General features: G+C 34.2%; 1 protein-coding gene across 8 annotated transcripts in view; it reads right to left on the minus strand.

Moving 5' to 3' along the window:
- The window catches only part of MTHFD2L (methylenetetrahydrofolate dehydrogenase (NADP+ dependent) 2 like), a 146,002-nt gene that overhangs the window by 116,224 nt on the left and 10,635 nt on the right, over positions 1 to 19,143 (minus strand). For 7 of the 8 annotated variants that reach the window (XM_003832325.6, XM_034958667.2, XM_063603556.1 and 4 more), the window contains 2 exons: positions 12,002 to 12,186; positions 11,289 to 11,411 (listed from right to left, as the gene is read on the minus strand). In XM_003832325.6, coding sequence (XP_003832373.2) covers positions 11,289 to 11,411; positions 12,002 to 12,186 — 308 coding nt within the window. Of the gene's footprint in view, positions 1 to 5,810; positions 11,224 to 11,288; positions 11,412 to 12,001; positions 12,187 to 19,143 lie in introns of those variants that run through there. The other variant, XM_024928643.4, reaches the window with a different exon arrangement.

A 19,143-nucleotide genomic window follows, 5' to 3' on the forward strand; every position in this document is an offset into this window, starting at 1 on the left:
CTCAGAAATGTTCTGTAGTTTTTAATATATAGGTTTTTCCCATCTTTTGTCAAATTTATGCCTAAGGATTTCATATTTTTGATGCTATTATAAATGTATATTTAAAATTTCAATATCTGGTTGAAAGTATACAGAATAAAAATCGATTCCTCTATATTAAGCTTGTATCCTTCAATCTTGCTAAACTCACTTATTAGTACTAGTAGCTGTTTTTTTTTTTTTTTCATGGATTCCCTTGAATTTTCCACGGGACAATCATGTCATCTGCTTTTCTTGTCTTATTGTGCTAGTTAGAATTTCCAGTGCAATGTTAAATAGACATGGTAATAGTGGACATCCTTGACTTTCTTGATTGTAAGAGGAAAACACTCAGTGTTTCATAATCAATTATGATGTTGCCTACAGATTTTTCATACATTCCCTTTATCAGCTTGAAAGAGTTCTCTTCTATTATTAGTTACTTGAAAGTTTCTCATCAGGAATTGATGATGAAATTTATCCAATACTTTATCTGTATCTATGGAAATGATTATATGATTTTCATTTTTAGCTTGTTAATATGGTAAAATACATTGTTTACTGTTCTAATGTTAAATTGTATTGGATTCCTGAAAGAAAACACATTTGGTCATGATGAATTGTTTTCTAAATTGTTGGATTTGATTTGTTAATGTTTTGTTAATACCTTTTGAATCTATCTTCATGAAGGATACCGACTCGTAATTCTCCTTTCTTGTAATGTCTTTGCAAGGTTTTTAGTAACAGAGTAATGCTGGCTTCAAATGTGTTAGAAAGCATTCCCTCTACTTTATCACTATTCTTCCTTAAATATTTGGTAAAATTCACCAGGGATGCCATCTGGACATAGAGCTTTCATTGTGGAATGGATTTGAACTACAAAGTCAATTGCTTAACAGAGCTATTAAGACATTTCTTTTTGAGTGAGCTTTGGTAATGTATATCTTTCAAGGAAGTTGTCCATTTCATCTAACTTGTCAAATTAATTGGGATAATGTTACTCAGAATATTCCCTTATTGCCCTTTTAATATCTGTAGAATCTGTAGTGATATTACCACCCTAAGTCCTGGTATTGGTCAGTTGTATCTATTCTTTTCCTTGATAGGTCTAGCTTTGGTTTTACTGATTTTTATTAATTTTCTATTTTACATTTCATTAATTTCTACTCTGTTCTTTATTATTTCTTTTTTTGTTTTTATGTTGTGTTTAATTTGCTCTGATGTTCCTACCATCTTAAAGTATAAGATGAGATTACTGATTTCTGACCTTTTTTTCTTTTCTAAGATATGTGTTTAGTGCTGTGTATTTCCCTTAAGTACTGCTTTAATAGAATCCCACAAACTTTGATGTGTTACATTTTCAAAAAAAGTTCAAAACAATTTCAAATTTCTCTTTCATTTTCTTATTTGACACAGGGGTTATTTAGAGGTATGCTATTTACTTTTCGAATATTTAGGGATTTTCCAGATTTTTTTTTTTTTTTTTTTTTTGAGATGGAGTCTCGCTCTGTCGCCCAGGCTAGAGTGCAGTGGCTTAATCTCGGCTCACTGCAAGCTCCGCCTCCCAGGTTCAGGACATTCTCCTGCCTCAGCCTCCCGAGTAGCTGGGCCTACAGGCATCTGCTACCACGCCCAGCTAAATTTTTTTTGTATTTTTAGTAGAGACGGGGTTTCACCGTGTTAGCCAGGATGGTCTCGATCTACTAATCTCCTGATCTGCCCATCTTGGCCTCCCAAAGTTCTGGGATTATAGGCATGAGCCACTGTGCACAGCCTTCCAGAAGGTTTTGTTACTCATTTTTAATTTAATTCCATTGTGGTCAGAGAACATGTTTTGTGTGACATGAATTCTCTTAAAATTGAGATTAGTTTTATGGCCTAGAATGTGGTATATACTGGTAAATATTCTACATTAACTTGAAGAAAGGGTATTATCTGCCATTTGGGGGAGAGTATTCTATAAATTTTAATTATGTCAAATTGGTTGATATCATACTACAAGTATTCTATATTCTTTACTGATTTTCTGTCTACTTGTTTTCTCCATTATTAAGAAGTTTTGAAACATGGCTATAATTTTTTATTTGATTATTTTTCCTTGCAATTATATTAGCTTTTGGTTCATGTAATTTGAAGTTTTCTTATTAGGTATATAAGATATTAAGGTTGTTATTTACTTTTGATAAACCAACTCTTTAATTATTATGAAATGACCTCTTTATCCCAAGTAATATTTTCTGCTCTGAAATATACTTTCATATTAAATAGCTCTTCCAGCTTTCATTTGATTCATGTTAGAATGGCATATATTTCCCAGTCTTTTCCTTTAACCTCCCTGTGTCCTTATAGTTAAGGTGTAGTTTCATGTAAGCAACATACAGTTGGGACTTGATTTTTAACCAATTTGACAACCTCTGATGTTTAATTGGATTATTTACATTACATTTTCTAGGAATAAATTTAACATCTTTGTCGTCTTTTCTCCACTGTTCTGTATTCCTTTAGATTAACTGAATATCTGTGATCATTCTACTTTTTCTTATCTGTTGGCTTATTAGCTATAACTCTTTGTTGTGTTATTTTCATGGTTGCTTTCGGTTTCATATTATACATGTTTAACTTATCACAGGCTACCTTTAAGTAATATTATGTCACTTCACATATATTACAGGAATCAAACAATAATATTCCACCATTTCTTCCATACAAACTTTTGTGCTATTGTTGCCATACGTTTTAATTGTATGTTACAACCCACAAACTACATTGTTTTTGGCTTTGGTTAAACATTAATTATCTTCTAAAATAATCTGAGTAATAAGAACAATATATTATAACATATATATACATGAATAATATATATTTATTCAAGTAGTTACCACTTCCAGAGCTCTTAATTCCTTGGACAGATCCATATTTCCATCTAGTATCATTTCCATCTAGGTGAAGGACTTCCTTTAATATCTCTTTTTTGTTGTTGTTGTTGAGATGGAGTCTTGCTCTGTTGCCCAGGCTGGAGTACAGTGGCATGATCTTGGCTCACTGCAACCTCCACTTCCCAGGTCCAAGCAATCCTCCTGTCTCAACCTCCTGAGTAGCTGTGATTACAGGTGTGCACCACAATGCCCAGCTGATTTTTGTATTTTCAGTAGAGATGGGGTTTCCCGATGTTGGCCAGGCTGGTCTTGAACTCCTGACCTCAAGTGATCCACCCACAAGGGCAGGGATTACAGGCATGAGCCACCACACCCGGGCCTTTTAGTATTTCTTAGATCATAGGTCTGCTAGTAAATAATTGTTTTTAGTTTTGAGCTCTCTTCCTCACATGTCTCATAAAAGACTTTTTGCCTTTGTTTTTGAAGGTATTTTCACTAGGTATAGAATTTTCGGTTTACAGGTGTTTTTTTTCCTCTTAATACTTAAAGATATTGTTCTGTTGTCTTCTTGCTTGCATTGTTTCTATCAATAAATATTCTGTCACTGTCCTCTTTGTTCCTTTGTATGTAATGCCCTCCCCCAACCCCCTTATTGCTTTTAAGATTTTTTTCTATCAGTGGTTTTGAATAATTTGATTATGGTGTTCTTTGGCATAGTTTTCTTCATGTTTCATGAGCTTGAGAGTTTGGTGAGCTTCTTTGATCTGTGAGTTTATAGATTTAAAAAAATCTGAAATCCCAGTCATTTATAAAAGGGTATTTATTTCTTATTCATCTCAAGTCCAATAAGAATTCTACTGCCCTACTTTTTGTAATTTACAACCATCTATAATACCTAGTTTCCAAGAACAATGCAACAGAAACAGAAGTGAAGGAGGAGGGCACAACAGCTTTTAACCGTCTCAGTCTGGAAGTGGTTCCAAAAATGTCTCTTCCTTTTACAATCTATTGTCCAGTAGTCACATGGCCTCAATCTAATTGCAAAGAGAAGCCCCAAAATATAAGAGGACATGTGGATATTTGGAGAACTTAAACTGTCTCTGTCACAGAAAAAAAGGAGGTTCCAAATAGAGAACAACAGAATGAAAACAACTTAGGGGGCATGGGCTGGAAAAGCTTCCCCAAAGCAATGACATTTACGCTAAGATCTAAAGGGAGAAAGAACTCAGCCCTTGTATGTTTGAAAGATAACCAATATAGTGAAGAGGTAAGAGGCTAACACATTATTCAAGTTATAAAATATGCATTCCTAACATGGCCTGTATACAATAGATACTATATAGCTATAGAAAACTTTCATGGGTGCGGGCACAAGATCTTCACCAATCTTGATCAATTAAATTGTTTATGCGCTAATCTCTTACATGTAGAAACATATGCAGAAGGATGAGACTTAACACACAAAAAAGTGGTGCTGAAAAACTACAGGATTCACTCATTTCTTCAACAGCACTCACTAATTGTCTAACAGATACAAGGCAGATTACAGGGTTATAATGTTTACTGCAATTCTCCCTATGTGGAATTATTCTATACACTCAAACACAGAACTGGGGTTTCTCCCATGGAGAAAGGAAATATAAATTCTAAAACAAAGTAAAATTAAAATTTAGAAACCATCTTGAATTAAACAGAATAAAATAGGAAAGAGTTCAGAATGATAAAAAAAAATTCCCACTCTGGTCAAACATTTTAATAATAATCAGTGTTCTGGATACATAAATTTGATAATTTCTCATGAAAAGTAATTATAGCAATACTTTTTTTCCCCAAATGAAGAAATGAGTTTTAGACAAATACACATATCTCCATGCTTACTAGTTAGGTCGATATCCACCTTTTTATGCCTACTAATTATTCGATTATTTTATGTTAAATCTGCGCCATGAACTCAAACTCGTCTAACTCACCTTCTTTAGTTTTATCCTTTAATCCTATAGTTCATTCTCATTTCTTTGTCCAATTCCCTTGAATAAACTGGAAGGTGCTAATCCTCAAAGGCTTCAAACTAGACAACTGAAGAGAACATTTGAAAAACTATTTCAGAAAAAGATAGATAAGATAGAGTTTACCTAATTGTGTTCCAGAAATAAATGAGAAGTAGACTTCTCAGAGAGCAAGTAAATACAAAGCGGGTAAGCAAGCATCTCTCTTGATGCTCTCTTAAATTTCTGCTGTAGGACTGTGACTATGGTACGAAGGATGCTACACTTGGTTCTCTTGACAACGCTCTGGTACTTACTCACTGAGTGAACTCACACCAGTTACTCAGTTCACTCTTTTTCCTTAACCACAAACCTCAGATAGAAATAGCATCTACTGGTAAGGATTGCTGTGAGTAATAAATGATTTATTGCATATAAAGCACTTCTGTACGGTGTTGGCATTAGTAAATAGTACATATTTACCATTCTTGACACTTGTAACAGCTGTCATGAAGTCACAGTTGTGAAATACCATATTAAAATTTCATTGAGTTGATAATTGTTTTCAGCCTTAGATCTAAATGTTTTCACACAGTTCATATAATTTAAACCCTCTTAAATCAAATTCACCCTGCACCAAATTCTATTCTATAACAAATATTTATAGCAGAATTCCAGTGTGCTTCAAGTTTGTTGAATATTATAATTTCCCTTTTATTATTCTAGTTTGAAAAGGATGCCACTGGTTCCCAGTTTTAAAAGACTATTTTTCTAATTACTTTACTCTATACAAAGATACATACTCCAAAAATTTAACTTTTAATATGATATCAGTTTAATACATATAACTCAATAAAAGCTAAAAAAAAAAATAAAATGCCTACTTAGAAGAAAAAAAGAATATAACATAAATAACAGACCCCTTTCTTACCTCGACAAAGTGACCACTTATTGATAAGAATCTCTGCACGGTCAGGACAGGAGTAGGAAAGCATCTGCATTCGGTCATTTTTATTTCTCCTTAGCTTTAGGGTCAGCTACTGGACAAACAGCAAGGCTGTGTACTCTTATATCCCGAGTATTTCAAATCCTGAACAAAGTTGCACAGCTTCTGAACATAAACAAGGCTTAGCTTGTGACAACCCCAGTACCATTAAACAGTACAGAATTCTATCTCATTTCTTTGCTTGTTGCTCAAATGAGATGCATGGAAACTCCCTGCACATTCTGTTTAATTCTTATGCAAACCTGTCTTCAAACATTAGAATTATAATTCTAACTTGGAATTTATTTTACTCAAGACATTGCCCTAATTGTGAGAAATCTCAGATTTCTAATGATAAAATAATTTGAAATACACATTTACTAACCAAATTATAGAAAATAATTTTATATTATTAAGCTTGAAGGTGTAATCAACTAGACTCATTCATTTTTTCATTTGCTTATTGTTTAATTTGTTCATTATAACAGTCTTATGAGATATACACAGGAGAGGCTGTATTCATCTACTTCTATACAGCCAATCTATCAAAATAACTAATGAGCTCCATTTATTCTGTAAAACATGAAGGCTGATGCCCAGCCCTTGCTGGACATATCAGAGAATAGTTAATAAACTATTCCTAACCCTATCAGTTGAGTTTCATAACCAAGAGACAATTTTTGTATTTCCCAGCCTGTCTTTGCCAGTTTTTTCATAGTAAATTCTATAACATAGGTAAAAATGATATAAATAAATGACAATGGAGTGCAAAAGGGAACAGTTCTTATTTGTAAGAAAACTAAGCTGAATGATCTGGAAAGACTCTCAAGAACTAAAAAGAATTAGTATGACTTAGGTAACAGCAAGGCGACTTTGAAGACTGGGAGACATTTTGAAAATCTAGATGAATTTTCACTGTTACACCGCAACCTGAAAATTACAGGCAATGAATTATAAGTATTATTAATGCCAGAAGATGATGCAGAAGTTCAATCAGTGGGCTCCAGAAAGCTTTTAATCTATGTTAAAGATTGATGAATGAATATTTAAATTATTTATTATATAACACAATGTTTAAGGTACATATGCATTGTTTTACAATTTTCTACTTTAACCAACTTTTTCTATTAACTAACAAACTATATGTTCCCAATATGTAGTATAAAAGGTCGATTTTCAATTCTCTTTTTATGAGAAAAGTAAGACTCATCAAAGTTAAGTAACAGTCAGTAAATCACAAAGCCACATTATAAATTCAGACTGTATATACCCATATTTGAATAGTATCTTCTGCTAGCAAAAATGTACCAAAGCGCAATTACTAAAATAGAGGCTACTTTGAAAGGAATAGTATATTTAATATGTCTTTAATCCCATTGCTATCATTTTTAAACCTTACCAAAAAGAAATTATGAATAAAAATAGGAATACCATTATTGAGCAAGGTAAAAACCATAAAAAATATAGGTTATAAGTATGGAAACAGGGAAACCGAATGATCAGCAACTTGGTGGTTACATGTGCTAGGAACTTGTATGTGAATGTTTGAAATATATGTGCTTACGTTATGCCTTACTATGTTCTGAGAGACAGTAAAATATAACAAGAAGTTTAAAAGGCAGGCTCTGAAATCAGTTGATCTGGGTTTGGGTCTTGGCTCTACCATTTACTAACAGGTAATACTGGTCAATTCACTTAACCTCCCTGTGTCTCAGTCTCTTTAACTATAAAATGAAGAAGTTAATTCTTATCATATAAGGGTGTTTGTAGGATTCAATAAAATAATCCAGGTAAGGGAGTGCCTGCCACATAGTAAGCACACATGACTCACTAGATAACACTGATGTGCCAGTGAGGGTGCTAATATAATCGGTAAGAGTATTCTTGGCATGGGGGCCAGTCTGCCCGGATTCAAATCCCAACTCAGTTACTTAGCAACTCCATGAACTTGGAAGAAGTTACTTAACCTCTTCATGCCTCAAATTTCTCATCAGTAAAAAATATATAATAGCTCCAGCTTCACAGGATTATTGTGAGGATCCAATGGGTTAATAAATACAAAGTGCCATTTGTAATATAAATGGCATACAAAAGTGTCATAATGTAATAAATGTTAGCCACAATTTTGGCATTATTGGCTTTTTGGCTACATAGAAAACTGCCCTTTCTCAGAACATCCAGATTTTTTTTTTTAATCACTGCGGTCACTTTAGCTCTATGCTTCTCACACTCTCTGTTTGAGACACTCAAACAATTTAGTCTCTAGCACAGGACTCAGGCAATTTAGTATTTAATACAGACAAATCACCAGTGCCATCTAGCAGCGAGCTGCTAATAAATTCACCAAATAAGGAATGTTGCTCAAAAGGGGTAAAATTTCTACAGATATAAATTTATTAAGACAAACAATCCAACGTAGTTAGAAATCTGTGACAAACTAAATGTAATGTACTTTGAAAACTATGACTATTTTAATACTTTTAAATTAACAAAGAAAAATTTGTAGATATGTGTGGTGTACAATGTTTTGACATATGTATACATTATGAAACAGCTAAGTCAAGATATGTATTTTTGTGGTGAGAACATTTAAAATCTACTTTCTCAGCAATTTGCAAGTATATAGTATGTTGTTATTAGCTAAGTCACCATGTTGTACAATAGACCTCCACAACTTATTCCTGTCTAACTAAAATTTTGTATCCTTTAACCAACATCTCCACAATCCCCTCTCCAGTCCTCAGTCCCTGGTAACCACCATTAACTCTATGTTTCCATGAGTTTACTTTTAAAAATTCTACAGGTAAGATCATGCAGGTTTTTCTTTTTGTGCCTAGCTCATTCTACTTAGTATAATATACTTCAGGTTCCATGTTATAGCAAATGACAGGATTTCATTCTTTTAAAAAGTTGATTCTTATTTCATAGTGTATATATACAACAACATTTACTTTATCCATTCAGCCACTGATAGACACTAAAGTTGATTATGTATCTTAAAGTAATGCTGCAATGTGCAGCATTACTTTAGGAGTGCAGATATCTCTTTGACATACTGATATCATGACATTTGGATATATATACAGAAATTGAATTTTTTGATCATACGGTATTCTATTTTTAATTTTTTGAGGAACTGTCATGCTGTTTTCTAAAATGACTGTACCAATTTACATTCTAAACAGCAGTGAGCAAGGGTTCCTTTTCTCTACATCCTTGACACTTACCTCATTTTCTTGATAACAGCCATCCTAACAGGTGTGAGGTGATATCTCATTGTGGTTTTAATTTGCCTTTCCCTGATAATTAGTGAAGTTTATCATTTTCATATACCTGTTGGCCATTTGTATGTCTTCTCTTAAGAAATGTCTTTTCAGGTCATTTTGTGTAGAATGGACATTTTAAGAATTAATGTTGTGACACGTTTATACAGTTATTGAAATGTCATAGAAATGCCAAGTAGAGAAAATTTCAAAAACTGCAAACTATAAGAAGATTGCTTGATAAATACAGTACCAACAGGAGATTCATTGTGAGTGAATCAAACAATTAAGAAACACTGTTAAAATTTTTTGGACAGATTTGTGATGTTAATAAACTCCTGATCTTCTCTAGATCTCATTTTCCTATGATATAAGAGTGCTGCACGTGTTGAATTTTTTTTCTAGTTTTAAAGGTAAGTGATACTATCACTATACTAACTTTAACATCATTAATGTAAGCATTATCTGCCAGAGCATTTTTCTCAGGGGGAAACTGATAGCTTCTGAGATTCTTATTAACTTGATGATTTTTGTCAGTGCAGCTATATTGGAGGAAAAGAATTAGAAGTATGAATTTTTGATATAATGTAAACAGCACAAAAGCTATAACATATGCTAAGTAAGATATTACATTATATTGCTGGATAAAGAAAAATATTAATACCACATAAAGATCCCATATAATAGCATTATATAGCTTTACTTTTTGCACATCACAATTGTTAATCAAAGCTTACAGAACTCAAAACTACAAAGCTACTGTAACCTATACTATACCTGCAGTCCTCATTTTGTGCAGTTTAAATATGCACAAATTTCAGAACAACAATTTAGTTAAATAATACTAGTCCTCCAATAACACATTTCAAATTTCATAGTAATTATACAAGAGCTGCTAGCTCTTTAGTCCACAAATCACTACAGAAATAACAGATGAGATGATGATCAGTGACCAGTCATAGCACTTCTTTCAAATGATTGGTCACTGCACATTTACAATCATCAAACATAGATGGCAAAGTGTTGTTTTCTCCATGTTTCCCAGAGATAAACCCACATGATATTTTACAAAAGTGGATAACAGACAGAGGGGATTAGCCTATAAAAGTGAAAGTATAGCAAAGAAACAAAATGTGATAATGCTGGGATGGAAACTGGATGTAAGTAGAAGATCTGAACAACAGCAAACAAAGACAAGAGAAACCTAGGCCCGCATGAAGCGAAGGTAAGTCTTATGTTGAAAAAGCCTGATAAACATAAAAAACAAAGTCATTTCAATAGGAATCTAATTTAATGTAAATGGAGTTGTAGGAGAAATAGCTGACCATAGAATGCTGACACTGAATCCTTTGGAGAGACGTAGTTACGCAGCCAGAGGAACTTAATGAGGGTGAATCCATCACACAAACGAGGAAAGTGATCGTAATAAAAAAGACAACAACATCTCAGATGAAGTGATGCCAATGTGAAACTTCATACTGAAATTCCTTTAAATGTTAAGGAACTCTCAGAGAAATTTCACAACATTGAAAGTAGAATAGACAAAATACTGGGAGCTAATATAAACTTTGAAAGGAATATAACAGTTCAATTCACCAAGACATAGAAAAGATGCCCATTCCATATGATAAGTTATAGAATTAGATAGAAGACAAACACTGCTCCAACTACTTTTGACGAGCTTTTGCAAAGATATCATACACTTTCTCAATGTTTCTAATGTTTTAAATTAGAGTGTACTAAAAAACATTAGTTTAGTTTTACTAATTATTCATTTCCCTATACATTTATGAACCACAGTAGGAGAGTTTTCAATGCTTGGATAAGAAGTTTTAAAGGCCACAGAAAAATTGTTATTTTTACCTTTGATTATTAAGATCACATTACCTGGTTTCATCTTACATCGTCATTTTTAGGGTCCCATACTACTGTGCAAAGCAAGGAGTGTATGTATTGCCAATGCTTATATTTCACTTTCAAGGATTTTGTCCATGTAAGCACAAATCATTCAGAAATCACTATTACACCTATTACTAGTAAAATAGCTAGTCTCCTTCTGAATGTATTTTATAAATTACTTGCAGTATCATAATATGATGTTGAAAGATGCCCTTTGTTTCACTTTTAACAAAATCAGATAAATAAGAGGAGCATTATGTACCTGGTAGTGGTAACTGAACTAATATACCACTGACTCTTGGGTCCATATTCAATTGATCAGTTATGTCCAAAAGTTCTTCCTGAGAAACATCCTTAGGTTTTAGAATGAGCTCACTACAAATACCTAGAAGAAAAACAGGTAGAGAAGGTCACTTGACTAACTGAATATGGTTTTTCATCAATAGTGTCTGACACAGTGTGGGACTGTTCCTACTGCCGTGAAAGGTTCTGATGTTCCATGCATCATCAGGAAGGATTTCTCCAATAGTACAGGTGTTTCCTCTTGATCCACATGTATTCTTTGGCCTGGAATGCCGGGTGACAATTTGTACTTGTTTGAGATAAGCTACTGTTAGTAGATTTGAAGAGAATAAAAATATCACTACCACACAACTATTAGGCCAAGTTTAACAGAGTGAACAAGCCAGGTTTATTATTTGATTAAAGCAAATATAATGAAAGCAGGCCTTTTAGATGTAAACTATCCTTTGCATATCTTGCCATAGAATATAAAACACACTGAATTAACCCTATAAGAAATTTGAAGAAAATTCATATGAAATTAACATAAGCTTTGGTAACTGAATAATCTTTAATAATAATACATGCAATTCAAATGGCACTTATTTGATAATTATCATTCATAATTATCACGATTTGAAGTAAAAACAGAAAACATATTTAGTAGTAATTACAACTAAAACACACACCCACCTACAGCAGAGGCAGCTCTTATCTTATTCCTGACATATGTATGGCTTGCTGGGTTATCTCCCACTAAAATTATACTGAGGTGAGGTCTTCTGTTTCCAAGGGAAACCCATGATTCCACATCTCGCTGTATTTCTTTCTGGATATGCTTGGCGATTTCGGTTCCTGATATAATAATGGCTTCATGTCTGTGGAAAGCAAAACAATAAATACTAAAAAGAAAATAAGAAACATTCAACTGCACAAATTTAAGGTACAAAACTCAATAAAACCACCATGATTCTCCAAGCACCCAAAATTTGATTTTTTTTTCAATTATAGTGACACCTACTCTTCAGGTTCATAAATATTTTATAATTTTGTGAAGGATTCCAACTCTGTTATTTAGTTCTACAGTAAAATCTATCTGCTATAAAATGAATGTGTATGTCTCTTCAAAATTCATATGTTGAAATCCTAACCCCAAATGTTATGGTATTAGGAGGTAGGTCCTTTGGGTGGTGATTATACCATGAGGATAGAGCCCTCATAAGTGGTATTAGTGTCCTTTTAAGAAATTCCAGAGATCTCCCTTGTGCCTTCTGCCATGTGAGGACATAGCACGAAGACAGCTATCTATTAACCAAAAAGCAGGCCCACACCAGACACTGAACCTTCTGGTGTATTGACCTTGGACTTCCCAGTCTACAGAACTATAAGAAATAAATTTGTTTTTGTATAAGCCAACCAGTGTACAGTATTCTGTTATAGCAGCTCAAATAGACTAAGATGCTAACGACAGTGTACATTTCTTCACAACTTTCACATACATATATAAAACATATATATTATATACACATATGCATACATATGTATATACATATACACACATTTATGTATTCATATAAATTATCAAACCACATACTCAAGATCTGGACTATAATATTGCCTAAATTTAAAGTTCTGCTATTTTTTCTAAAGAGGCAGATCAATCAGCACAGCCTAGTTAAAACTGGCAACCATCTTGAAGACTGGACTCCACTATGTATACACGTAGCCCCACAATCTTGTGACCCTAAGGCGAAATCAGTTCGTTTTTGGTTAGCATATCCAGCACAAGACTCTGAAGTCATGAGCTTCATACTACACAACTCTTTTAACTTACTCAAAGAAAAATGTTATTCCATGGCCCCAGGCATGGCCCCGGACAACAGCTGTGAGTCTTGCCATGCTTGTCACTGATTATGGTGGGGATCAGGTCAGTAAACTGATAGGTTAGTTCCTTCCCAATGCAATGGCATCATTTCTAATGGAGTAAGTTTCCACAGAAGATTACTTCCTGGCAGTTTATAAGTATTTCAGAAGGTAAGAAGTGCCATAATTTGATAGATGATATAAACTATCTCTGGAAAGGCACAAAGAAATACTTTCTAGAAAGGCTTTTCTGCTCTCCATGACCTCAAACTTTAAAGTGGTGAATTACATTGCTCTTACTGTGTGTTTATTTTTTTAAAGGTATCTGATAAAGTAGAAGGTGGTCCCTTCTTCCTTCTGCCCCTGTCCTTTCATTATTGAATGGCCCGGTAAAAACATGATTACTACAAAAAACATCAAATGTAGGTCAATAAATATTATGAAAAGGAGGAAAAGGGAAAGAGTAAGAAGCAGAAGAGAAAGAGGAGGAGGAAAGGAAGCCCTTATAAACCTTAATTCTTTGTGGTATCTGTACACTTTTAAGTTTCTAATGAGGGCGGGTGCTATAAATATCCGACAACACACAAAATGCAAACTTTGTGCTCCTTCCAAATAAGTCAACTGCTCTCTCTAGCAGGTTTGTGGACGTATAGGTAGAACTTGATCAAAAATACACCATTATAGCATGGCACCAGTCTTCCACTGCATTCATCTCAGTTCATGCAATTTTGATGTAAACAATGTTCTGCTAAGAAGCAATTCCAAGCGTGGTCTATGGATACACACATCAAAAACTGCCTGAAATTGCAGATTCCCAGACCCCACAATCCACATCTACAATTCAGAATTCCTGGGGGCAGGGGAAAAACCTGGAAATCTGCATGTCTAATAATTTCCTACATGTGATTCTTGTGTATGACCATGTTTGAAAACCACTTTAGTTTACCATAAAAGTGTATTTTAATAACAATCATAATTTATGAGTAAATAACTGAGCAAATTGGTTAGACAATACAATCACAACTAGACATTCTAAGTAAACTCTACTTTTGATTCTAATTTTGTCTACTCTTCATTAAAATTTTAATAGCTTTCAAGACATGAAATGTCATGATGAATTCGATATAATAATCTTGTTCTGCTGTCTTATTTCTGTAAAAGATTTATTCAGTATAATTGTCATATAATAAACTGGATATATTTAACATGTACAAGTTTAAGTTTTAATATATGTATATACCTGAGAAACCATCACTATAGTCAAGAAAATGAACATGTCTATCATTCCCAAAACTTTCCGGGTGCACCTTTAAAATTTTGCCATTCCACCTGTCTCTGCCAGATTCCACTCCTCAATTCACCATTCCAGGCAACCATTGACCTCTTTTGTTCAGTATATATTAGTTTGTATTATCAATAATTTTATAAAAATTGAATCAAATACTACATACTCTTTTTTGGCCAGCTATTTCCACTCAGCATAATTATTTTTTAATTAATTCACATAGTTGCATGTTTGAATGGTTCATTTCTTTTTTATTGCTGAGTAGTATTACATTGTATGGATATACCAATATTTGTTTATCCATTCAATTGTAATTAATGGATATTTGGGTCCTTTCCAGTTTTTGATCATGACAAATACAGCTGTTACAAACATTTTATAACACATATGCTTTAATATATTTTGTACACATATGCTTTAAAATTTTTTTTGGTGGGGGACAGAGTCTCTATCACCCAGGCTGCAGTTCAGTGGCAACATCTCGGCTCACTACAACCTCCGCCTCCTGGGTTCAAATGATTCTGATGCCTCAGCCTCCAGAGTAGCTGGAATTACAGACATACGCCACCATGCCTAATTTTTGTATATTTAGTAGAGACGGGGTTTCACTATGTTGGCCAGGCTGGTCTCGAACTCCTGGCTGCAAGTGATCTGCCCCTCTTGGCCTCCCAAAATGCTGGGACTACAGGTGTGAGCCACCACTCCTGGCCGCTTTAATTTCTTTTGAGCAAATATCTCAAAGGGGAATGGCTAGATCACATCGTAAGTGTATATTTAAATATGTTAAAAACTGTTATGTTACAAAAACACTGTACCACTTTGCAACTTTGCATTCCTTCAAACACTATATGAGTTCTGGTTGCTCCATATACTTGTCATCACTTCAGATGGTCAGGTTTTAAAACTGTTGACATTTTAGTGGACATATGGTGGTATGTCACTGTGCTTTAAATTTGCATTCCCTTAATGAATACTGATGTTGAACATCTTTTCATATGCTTATTTGCCATCTGTGATCTTCTTTAGTGAATTAAATAATTAAGTCTTTTGCCCATTGTTTAGTAGGTTGTTTCCTATTTTGAATTTTTTTTAATTTTATTATTATTATACTTTAAGTTTTAGGGTACATGTGCACAATGTGCAGGTTTATTACATATGTATACATGTGCCATGTTGGTGTGCTGCACCTATTAACTTGTCATTTAGCATTAGGTATATCTCCTAATGCTATCCCTCCCCCCTCCCCCCACCCCACAACAGTCCCCAAAGTGTGATGTTCCCCTTCCTGTGTGCATGTGTTCTTATTGTTCAATTCCCACCTATGAGTGAGAACATGCAGTGTTTGGTTTTTTGTCCTTGCGATAGTTTGCTGAGAATGATGGTTTCCAGTTTCATCCATGTCCCTACAAAGGACATGAACTCATCGTTTTTTATGGCTGCATAGTAGTCCATGGTGTATATATGCCACATTTTCTTAATCCAGTCTATCGTTGTTGGACATTTGGGTTTTTTTAAAGTTCTTTGTGTATCCTAGATTCATGTCCTTTATCAGATATGGGGTTTGAAATATTGTCTCCCAGTCTGTGCTTTGCCTTTTTATTCTCATGTTTTTAGAACAGTTCTTAATTTTAATGTACTCCAATTCATTATTTTTTCCTTTTATGGACCATGCTTTTAGTGTTGTATAAAAGAAATCTTTGCCTAACTCAAGGTCACAAAGGTTTTCTCCAGCGTTTTCTTCTAGATGTTTTATGGGCCTAAGTTATACATTCAGTTTATGATTTATGTCTATTTTTAGTTTGGTGAGAATTTGTATGAGGCTACTGCCAAGTGTTTTTTATGTCTATTGAGATGATTATATGTTTTTCTCGAGTGTTCGTCTGTTAATATGGTAACTGATTAATTTTCAAATGTTAAATCAAACTTGCATTCCTGGGATACATCCCAGTTGGTTATTATGTATCTATCCTTTCCAGACTATCATGGATTTCATCTGAAATTTTGTTAAAATTGTTGCATCTACATGCATAAGAGGTGTTTGTAGTTTTCTTTTCTTATAATGTTATCATGTAGCTTTGATACCAGGATGATGCTAGCTTCATAGAATGAGTTAGGAAGAATTCTATCCTCTTCGAATTTCCGGAAGAGTATGTAAAGAATTGGCATTTTTTTCTCGCTTAAATGTTTGGTAGGATTCACCCATGAAGCTATCTGATTCTGGGGTTTTCTTTCTGGGAAGGTTTAAACCTACAAACTTAAATTCCTTAATATAGAGGGCAATTCAGGTTATCTAATATTTCTTGAGTGATTTTTGTAGCTTGTGCTTTGTACCTTCCAATACTTTGTATGTAATTATAAGCAAATCAAGTTAAAATAAAATAAAACTTTTGAGGTTTTTATTTTTCAAAGTAAAGTAACAAACTTTTTTCACTGTTTCCTATGAATTTCTGGTGAGGATATTTTATGAATTCATTTAAGTAGCCTTTTGGCACTAAGATAACAAGGATCTTGTATATTAGCAAATACTAAGAACTGCAGATACAGCAACAAATTCCAGCACAACTCATTTATAAGTAGTAGCAAATAAAACTTTCCATAAATCAATTTGTGTCAGCAATATTTTCTTAGGGTAGAACACTATTATAGAAGCAGATTCATCTGTTAAAAAAACTAGTAATCACCTAACACAGTAAGGAATATACATTCTATTTTAAAATATAAAAACATCTGAACTCTGTCTTGCATTTTATAGCATGTGAGTAGTGATGCTACTGCTGACACATTATTGATTCACTCACATTAAACAAAATAATTTGTTCACAGGCCACTGTGAAGCTGGCAATCACTGAGTATAATCTAGGCTAATTATGTCCTAGACAGTACAAATCTGCGTGACCTGGAGATTGTCAGAGAAGACCAATAGCATAAACTGATTCCCAGACTCCAAAGAGACAACCTGTATACAGATTAAACTTAACTGTACCGTGCATACTCAAGTCTAAGACTGTTCAGGGTTTACTTTAAATTATAGCACTGAGGTGCTAAGTCAGCTCGCTAACTAATTATAGCAGACATGATACAGCCTGGCTAGCTGGTGTTTATGGGTAAATTAGGAGTTAGGTCTCTGAGCATTTTCAGTAGCAACTGGCCCCTCCAACTGACTCCATCAGTCACCGTAGAGACTCAGCAAGCCTAGCTCTGTAGGAGTCACTATAAGAGGCAAAATGAAGCAACCTCAAATTAATGCAGGTCCAATGAGAGAGTGCCTGTATTGGTCCATGTGCTGGAAGAACTAGTCAACTCACACATTCTCATTACTTTAGTGCATAAACAAATTAGATTTTTCAACATGAAAATTCTTGAAAAGCTAAAAAGGTTAAACATCAGCAACAATTCAAATGTTCAGCCCCTGAATAATACATCTCCTAAAATTTCTCTCCGGCTTGTCTTGATCTCCTCTAATCCATTTTCCATACTGCAGCCAGAGTGATTGTTTTCTAATTTAATTACAGCACCTCCCTGGTTAAAACTCCCCACCACATGCTCATTGTTTATTCACTTAACAAATATATATTGAAAGTCTCCTATGTGCTGAAAACTATTTTGGGCACTGGGAATATAAATAATAGGGCACAAAACAATTACCTACTTTTATGGAAACTATATTCTAGTTGAAGAAGATATAAGCAAATTGAAAAACAACAAGTATTTAATATGTGTAACATGAGGCAGAGAAAGGACTTATCTGAGGGCCAGAGTTATTTTACATAGGTGGGTTAAGATATCACTTCTCTGATAAATCAGGTGACATGTGGGCAGAAATGAATGGAATGTCATGTAGATTTCTGGAAGAAAAGCATTCTAGGCCAAGGGAAGGGAAGAACAAGTATGGAGGCCTTTAGCAAGGAGCATACCTGAAATCTTTGAGGAATAGCAAGAGGCCAATGGTTGCAGTGGAAAGAACAAGTGAACTAGGATAAGACATGAAGTCAGAGAAGGAATGGGACATCAGATTATATAAGGCCCTGCAGGCCTTTGAAAGGATGTTGGCTTTTACTGTGAGACACGAAGCCAATTAGAGATTTTGACGTGACTTTCACTTTTAAAATAACTGGTGAAAATATGAAGGATAGACTCTATGAGATCAAGGGGAGAAGTGGAGACTCCAGCTAAGAAGCTAGTGTAGTATAACAAACAAGGGATCATGGGGAGTTAGGCAAAGGGGTAGCCATGGAGGTGCTAAGTAGTCTGATTCTGAATCTATTTTGAGAGTGGAACCCTTGGGAGTTAACTGAGATTGGGTGTAGGATATGAAAAAAAGAAAAACAGAAGGCAAACATGACTCTAACATTTCTGACCTGAGAAATTGGGGGAAAAAATTAACTAAAATCCCAATCCCCTATGGGTTACACACTTCTGCATGAGCTACTTTAGCCTCACTGTTAAAGAACACTGTGCTTAGTGAGTCACGCACTACACACCAGTCATATTTTAATTCACGAACTGCACCATGTTCTCTCCAGACCTTCACATATAATATTCCCTCTGCCTGAAACACTCTTCCTTCCCTTTCTCACCTCTCCAACCACTTTGCCAAGTCTGTCCCACACATTGCTCAAGTCTCAGCTTATAAAACACTCTTGTAATGTTTTCCCAACCCTGTACCCTGGGAATCTGCTGTGAGCTC

The sequence above is a fragment of the Pan paniscus genome, chromosome 3 (assembly GCF_029289425.2).
Source record: "Pan paniscus chromosome 3, NHGRI_mPanPan1-v2.0_pri, whole genome shotgun sequence".
Lineage (NCBI taxonomy): Eukaryota > Metazoa > Chordata > Mammalia > Primates > Hominidae > Pan > Pan paniscus.